At 33.1% G+C, this 8,283-nt stretch overlaps 1 protein-coding gene across 1 annotated transcript; it reads right to left on the bottom strand.

Annotated features, from left to right (window-relative positions):
* Positions 1-1,705: 1,705 nt before the first annotated feature.
* On the bottom strand, positions 1,706-6,755 carry LOC116143076 (187-kDa microtubule-associated protein AIR9-like). Its single transcript, XM_031428493.1, has 9 exons — positions 6,541-6,755; positions 6,367-6,425; positions 5,026-5,882; positions 3,581-3,652; positions 2,600-2,665; positions 2,319-2,390; positions 2,164-2,229; positions 1,929-1,991; positions 1,706-1,828 (listed from the first exon to the last, which is right to left on the bottom strand). The coding sequence occupies exons 3-9, from the start codon at positions 5,863-5,865 to the stop codon at positions 1,706-1,708; spliced, it is 1,302 nt and encodes a 433-aa protein (XP_031284353.1). The 5' UTR covers positions 5,866-5,882; positions 6,367-6,425; positions 6,541-6,755.
* Between the last annotated feature and the right edge of the window lie 1,528 nt (positions 6,756-8,283).

Raw genomic sequence — 8,283 nt, 5'->3', positions numbered from 1 at the left:
TCCTGAGCTAATTCGAATTTGACCACTCTAATTCCAAGAAGTCATGATGCAGATAAGTACTGTTTCTCAGTATTGGCCTATTTTGCTCTTGCTAATTTTATCTTTAAAGTTGATTCTAACTAGAGTTCGCTTTTGTGAGATGAAGCATGTATACCACAACTGCACAATATCAGTTCAATTAATATATAACTTAAGTTATCGTTTTCGAAAGTGATAATTTGATCATTAACTACATAAATAATTATAGCCAAATAGGATTTAATAAACAATGTATGATGTATCTGACCCCTGAAGGAATTAATAACAGCAGCATAGATGTTTAATATTGTTTTAATTAACTAATTCCTCAGAAGGTTTCTGTTGTCGTTTGTTAATCAATTCATAACTCAAAAGGAGCCGATTGTCGAGAATTCAATCATATCTAGCCTTAAATTTCCATCTTTTTTTTGGCAAGAAGTTTAATAATAATGAACGGTTTTGGTTTGCTTTACAAAACAAACTACACTGATGAATTGTCAGGTTCAGCAGAAATTTCAGCTGAAACTTCAGAGAGAAATTAAAGCATCTCATCTTGACTAATTAAAACCTGAGGTGAAAAAAGAAGGAAAGATAGAGAAAAAAAAACCTTTTTGAAAGAGAAGAAATTTGGAGGAAATTCCTACGAAGATGGATGGAAGATTACTTTCATGGTAGCCATGGCCAGCAGGACAAGCAAGAATTAACTGATAAGACATCACATCTTCAATGTTTGTTTTGGTTAATTAGAACAGGTTCAAGAATAATAATTCACCCAATCAATCAGATCAACTATTTTAACTCAATTTTCACATGCTTATTATTAGGAATGGTTAAATTCTACTTAGCAAAAGTTAATCATTCATACATCTTAATTTCCCCAGTTCAATGAACTGTCTGGCATCCAACTAACTTTTCAGTTGAATAATATGCCATGAACACAACATATATTTGAGCAAATAATGTTATATATGTATACGATACCAAATTTTGATTTTGATTTTGATTTNAAAAAAAAAAAAAAAAAAAAAAAAAAAAAGAAGCGCCAGTAGCTTCATCGATATTACCTACAAAATAACTGTTCCAGAAGACCATCTAAATCTCTGGACAGGATCAATTTAAACCCTATAATTGTTTCTGCTAGACCAACATATTTCCCCGGACAACCAGTAAATCCTTTGGCTACGAAAAGGGGTTGGGATAAGAAACACTTATTTTTTTGTGTGAGTGCACTACTAGGAGTTCAGCTTCAATCAATTAGCTAGGACAGTAGCAAAGAGCTGCTTCTTTGAATAACTAAATGGATACTACTGTCAATCAACAATTTCCCATATCATATCATGGAAAGAAATAGGGTTGGGAACCATCAATTGCAACATCTAATTCAACTGACTAATCCCAGGGAGAAAAAGGGGGCACACCCGGAAAAGGCGCAGGCAAGCGGTCAAGAGAAGAAAAAGAGAGGGGCAATCGGACTCAATGCTTCCTCCTCGAAAATATGAATCATAACAGGCACAACTTAAAACTAGTGACCCACATAATTCACTTCCACCATTTTTCATAAACATTGAAATTTAAATTTCAAACTGCTGACGCAACGCAAACATATATTCATACATATACATTGCACTTGTCATTCTCCATGCAATAGTACTAAACAATCATAACAATTTTCTTCATTGACGATTACTTAATCTTTCAATAAAATGCTGTTTGATATATACCAAAAAGTAGTCACAATACTAACCTCAAGGACTGGTAGGTGCGGAAAACCCTTTAGAGTTGATATTTTGTTTTTGCTCGCAGCTAACACCTGTAAAAGGTAAAGAAGAAGAAGAAAAGTAAAATACATAGTTCGATTAATCATGAACTGATGGAGCAGAAAGTGACATGCAATTAAACCAAGAACAAACCTGCAGCCGAGGCTGACTTGCCATGGAAAGAGACTTTAACTTATTCTGAGCAACAGAGAGAAACTAGAAAGAAGAAAGATGCACACAGTATAAATTTAAAATAAATGAGTAATAATTACTATAAATACAAGCTTAAAAACCAAGACAAATCTGTTTCTTAAAATAATAGAAAGATCGAGCCAATCATGAACTGAGATAACTGATGGCAAAGCTGACAACTACTTTCAAGGCTTACCTCCAAGTTAGGGAGCTGCGGAAGGCTTCCAAGTGATGTGATTTGATTCCCAGCAAGATAAAGTTGCTGAAAAAATGATAAACATTCGAGAACATATTTCAAGGATAAATTCAACATTCTCTTAGAGATGGTTAATGACAAATGACTACACAAACCTGTAGGGCTTTGCAATTCTCAAGAGGTTCAAATTCTGGCCCTTTAAAGTCATTGAAACTCAAATCAAGAACCTGAAAAGAAAACAATGCAATCAAGCAGTTAACAAGGCATTTATTGAAAAATCTACGAGCACAAAGAATATGTCAACTGTTTATCTTCAGGAAGAAAAAGTATTTTCAGTTAATAGAATGTTTGACTTTTTGATGCCAACAAAAGAGTACAAGAAAAGGACTACAAAGATGATGAAAAATGAAAGGCTGTACGTAAAGGAACAACAAACCTTAACCCGCTTCAGTATCTCAATGCCTTCCAATGTTGATAAGAGATTGTCTCTGAGATAAACAAACTGCCAAAAGAGCAGGATAAGGCAAAGGTACTATGGTAATAATTATCAAGATAAAATTTAAGATAAACATGATAACAAAGACACTCTGGATGAGGAATCATTAGATTCCCATAGAATCTCTACTCAAGCAAAGGGCAATAGATTGATTTTCAAATATGTTGGTCTTTGCCAAGACTAACCATCCTCCTAAAGAAGCGCATTACCTCAACTTCTCCACCAAATTATAATGAAAATAAATGCATAGAAAGAATAAACTGAAGTGGAAAACAAAGAAGAAAAACACTTCCATAAGGCAAGATAAAAGTTATCTGAAAATAACTAGCGTCCAGCCCAGTTTTTTCAACTAAATAAAGGCTCCACCCTCATTCTCTTTCTCTTCATAGAAAAGTTAACTACTTTTCCTTATCAAGAAAACTAAAAATTTATATAGCTCTTGCAGGATAAGTATCTTTTTCATCAAAATTTACACATTACTATAAAAGACACCTGTTGCATTTACATGTTCATTCTTTATACTATCAAACCAAATTTTACAAAAATTAAGAAAAATAACAGAATTAGCCAACAGATCCTTATCCATCACAAAAAGTTGAAGCTAAGTTAACAAAGCAACTCCAATTTAATATCCGATTGTACTGATCAAACAATTACTCACCACTAAGACATATCAAGTGTTGAAAAACTAAGTAATCTAGCATAGAAGCTAAGTATACAAATCCCTATTGCTCTCAAGTATAGGTGTAGCATCAATTGCACCCAATAAAATTTAGACAACTGATCAAAAAGCTAATGAATAAAGTTGTTCCATAAGGAGTTACAGCCACAATCATAAGAGGGCATTTAAAAAATGAATAGAAAAAGCTTTCTTAATTGAATGCTTATAAGCATTAGTACATCCACAATATGATAGTTTACCTCTAGATTTGGTTGCAAGTTCAGCCCACTAGCAGTAAGACTGCGAACTCTATGACCTCTAAGATCCAATCTCTGACATGATAAGAAACAGTGATAAGTTAGAACAGAGGGCACAGCAAAAAAAAAAAAATACAATATTACATGAAACTTATCTCCAAAACAATAAGCAAATATAAAATGAAGGTGGTCATACTACATTGAAAGAGGAATCACACTTACAATCAAATCCATCATGTTTAACATTACATTCTAGTCTACATATTGTTAATTTTACGGAGAAAAAAAAAATTCTTGACACCACGGCCATTCTCACTCTTATGCTCCTTGAGAGTTTAAAAAAAAAAAAAAAAAACAAAAACAAAAAAAACTACTCAGGCTATTATCTAATAACTTGATACCGTAGCCATCCTTCACCCTTGTGCTCCTAGAGATTTATACGAAAACTTACACAGGCTATTATCTAAATCTGTTTCAACAAGTTTAAATGTTTTTGCATGCTGCTCTACTGAACCACTCTTAAGCAATCGAATGACATTACAACAGACCATCTCATGATTATTAAAGTTATACCATTAGCTAAACACAAAGAACGTGCACATAAAGAACATAAATTTGAACTCTCTCTTCTTGAGGAGATGAGAGACAGTAGTAAGGTTGCTTCAATTGTAAGCCAATACAGAAAACTACTAAGTAAGAGCCCCCTTTCAGGAAAGGCTAGTGTAAAGCTAAGGAAACCAGGGAACATTCAGTTATTTACATAAACTTGTATTTTTCTGTACTAAATTAAAAGCTCCATTAAAAGGAAATTCCATAAGATCAAGTAAAACTTGATGAATACTGAATCTTAGGAGATTTTGGGCAGAAAGACCCATTAAAAGAAGGCAAGCAATAGCAAAGGATTAAGGATTTTTACTCTCCAACATTTAACAACCATCTATTAGCATATCTGGTCCATTTGCACACCACATTACCAAAGCTAATAATAACTAACAAAAAGTTCTGCTTTGTGCTACATATTCTTCTGCATTTTATCCACTAAAAGTTACTGTCAAGAAAATATAAGAAAGTACAAGTTATACCAAAACTAAAGAACTATAAGCATAACTAAGAAAAACATAGCAACATTATGCCCCATTAAGCATGTGAACGGATTCAGAACATCAAGAGGGTAAAATACAATACAATTATGGACAATAAATGTTTGAAGGCAATGATTTGCTTCTCCTTCAATGTTGAAAATTGCATAAAAAAGTCATGTAGAAGCAGAAACATTACAAGGTCAACCAAATTATTAGCCAACAAAATTTTAACTTACACAAGTATATTTCACAAGCATTTACCGGAAACTGAATTAATTAATCTCAAGAAGGGTAAATCCAAATTGATCTCCAGAAGCTACTGTATAGCACCATATAAATTTTAAGGGTTGCTAACTTAGTGCTTACCACATCATCTCCAGCTTTGATCTCCACCTGTGGAAGAACAATGAATCGAGAATCCTTGCTTTCTGGTGTCCCAGCTCTTCTCCGTCCGGATAAATTGGAACTCCTATCCAAAGATGATGACAAGGACCCAGTTCTCAATCCACTAGAAATTGAAGGTGAACGAGCTGACGGAGAAGAAACCTTTGAAATTTTCTTCCTACTCACACTGCTGCTGCTACTGTCCACTGAAGCTGAAGAAACCCTTCGTGAGGAAGAGGAAACTGACAATGCCGGCTTAATCGAAGCCTTCTTGACAGTCCCTTGCTTAGCCTCAGACTCTGTTGATTTGCTCAAACTTCGACCCACTGGTGAAACTGGAACTGACTTCCTTGCCTCAGAACTACTGACTCGACTACTTGTGGGTTTTGTAACATCTGAAGGCAATGAACTTCTTCTAAGTTCAGGGAGAGACCTCCTAACAGATTCCGAAGGTGAAGAAGTGGTCTTTTTCCCGACAGTCGAACCAACACTTGTTTGCTTTGCTGTAGAGTTCAATGACTTCTCAGGCACTCCACCAGTACTGTTTCGTCTAACCACCGGAACTGCATTCGAAGTTTTCAAAGAAGCACTTACAGTAGGTTTGGTCAGCCTAGAACTTGATTCAGATCCACTTTTAAGGTCTGTTTTCTTTCTACTACTAGAACTAGTTGGTGCTGCGACTCTTGATGTTACTGCACCACTAGGCTTCCCAAGTTTTGGAACCTTTTTCACACTCTCAACTGAACTTACAGAGGACTGTTTTTCTTCACTTTGCAGCTTTTTCAAAGGATCTTCGCCTGGTTGCACTAATGGGCCCTCCATTTTAAGACCAAAATGCACTAACCCACCACAAAGGAACAATAATCAACAAACAGAACTAAAACTTTCTTCAAATATTGTTAGTGTGTTTTACAATGAAGACACCAAAAATCAAGTAAATAACCTACACACTGAACCTCAGAAACCAGGCTTCAAAACATAAAAATAAAAATTTAAACTTTCACTTGATTTTTTTCGAATTTTTCCAACAATGAAACGGAAGGTAATACGAAAAATTTTGTTGCCGACAGCTTGCGTGAAAAAAAAAAATACATAATTGCATCGGTATAATTTTCACAGAACACACGCTTCGGTTTCAGTTCAGGTGTCGTTTTCGCCCCTAACAAATCAAATAATAAAGCGATAAACCACAATACAAAATTTTTCACTTTTCCCAACTACCAGACGCACACTCAGCAATGCAGCTCAAACTACACTTAACCACCAAACAAACACACAAAATAAAAAATAAAAAAAATAATAAAAAAAAAAGAAGCTTCTTACAACTTGAAGAAGAAGATTCAGCAAGCTCTGAAAACAGTGCCACGCATTCTCGAACCGATCTAGCAGAAAATGCAGGTTCTTTAGCTAAAATTAAAGCGCATTTCTTCGATCCAACCAAAACAGTGAAAAGAAAACAACAATGCGAAACGAACTAGAGAGAGAAGGCGAAAGTACCTGAAACGAGGAGTGGTGAAACGGTTAGATCTACCTCGTCGTATTTAAGTAGTGAATAAGTGAATTAACTGAAAGTGAAAGTGAAAAACCGGCAACGGTTTCCGGTGGGGTTTTTGCTTTTCGGCAGCGAAAGCAAGGGAGGAAATGGTGTGGCGTGGCAACACAAAAAGCAAAAACAAAAAAGAAATGGAGTGAGTGAGGGAGTGAGAAAGAGAGTGAAGAAGAAAAAGAAAAGGTTGAAAAAGTACAGAGAGGGAGAGAGGCTTGTTTGTTTCTGAAAAGAAAAAGTCTTTTGGATGACGAATGAGGGAGAGATATTGGATTAAAGTAATTGAATATTATTTTTGGTGCGCAAAATTTCGAAATGGCGGAAACTTACAAGTGTGGAGCCAAAGCCAATTTGATTTGATGTTTATGTGTAAATTACTGTCGTTTTAATGAGTTACCCCTGTGGTTTGTAAAATTAATTCAGTCCCTGTATTATCCAAAATCATTCAACTATCTCCCCTGTCGTTGGTTTTTTCCGTTAACACTAACTTTGATCATTAAATAATAGTGTTGTCTTTAAAAATGAGTTTTTTTTTTTAATTTAAAAGAAAATCCTAAAATTTTTGAAATAAATCTTAAAAATGCTATAAAATATTTGAATTATATTAAAGTCATTAAAAATTTTAAAGAAGCACAAATCATAAAAAAATTGAAAAAAAATTAAAAATATACACTTTAAAAGAATTTCTAAAATTTATAATTTTTTTTAGGTTTTTTTAATTGTTTTAAAATTATTATATTTTAGGTCACTTTATTGAATTTATTATGTTAAGTGATCTTTAAAAAAAAAACTTAAAATAATTTTTTAATTTAGTAGTAACCTATTTTTAGGGGTTTGGTTATTCACAAGTCAAAATCGGTGAAAAGTTAGTTTCGTCGGAAAACTAACGGAAGGGGAGGTAGTTGGATAATTCGAATAACATAGGGACTACCAATATTTTGCAAACCAGAGGGGTACTTGTTTTAGTTCAGTCTCTCTAAATATCTCATGAGTTAACTCGGCCTCGTTCGCCAACTAAACTCACCCCTTAACTATTAGCTTTATAACGAATTTACGAAAAGAGCCTTTTTTTTTTTTATAGAGTTGAAAGGATATCAAGTTTTAATATTTGATTAAAATATAATTTAATAATTTAAATATAGGCGTTATAAATATCTAATTTATAATGTTGATCCAAGAAATGGATTCACATTTCATTATTTGTAAAGAATTTATGTTATATCATGAATTAATAATAATTTTTCACTTTCGGTATGGTTGTATTAAAAAAAAATTATTGATATTTCTAGAATAACATTAAAGGGTGTATGTTTAACTCTAAATTAATTATAATAGAGATCCAACTTTAGTTCTAATTGATATGGTTATGGCTGTGATGTGTAATATCACATTAATGGTGAAAAAAATAACATTATTTATCACAACATCTTATAACTAATATCATTGGTTCTATAAAGTATGTTAAAATTATGATCATCAACCTATAATCATGTTTGTTATTAATTTTAACTATGTTGGTTATTAATATTATCAAAAACGAAATAATACGTATATAATATATATTGATTGGTTATTTGTCAATGTGTTAACGGATTTTTCCTTTAGCCCTCATATATATAATTTTTTTTAAAAAAATTGAAGTTATTATATTACTTTAAGCCCTCAATATTTTATATAATTCAAAATACCCAGTC

The sequence above is a fragment of the Pistacia vera genome, unplaced genomic scaffold, assembly GCF_008641045.1.
Source record: "Pistacia vera cultivar Batoury unplaced genomic scaffold, PisVer_v2 Contig425, whole genome shotgun sequence".
NCBI classification, from domain to species: domain Eukaryota; kingdom Viridiplantae; phylum Streptophyta; class Magnoliopsida; order Sapindales; family Anacardiaceae; genus Pistacia; species Pistacia vera.
The sequence above is the reverse complement of the archived record's forward strand: the minus strand, read 5'-3'. Positions and strand labels throughout refer to the sequence as shown.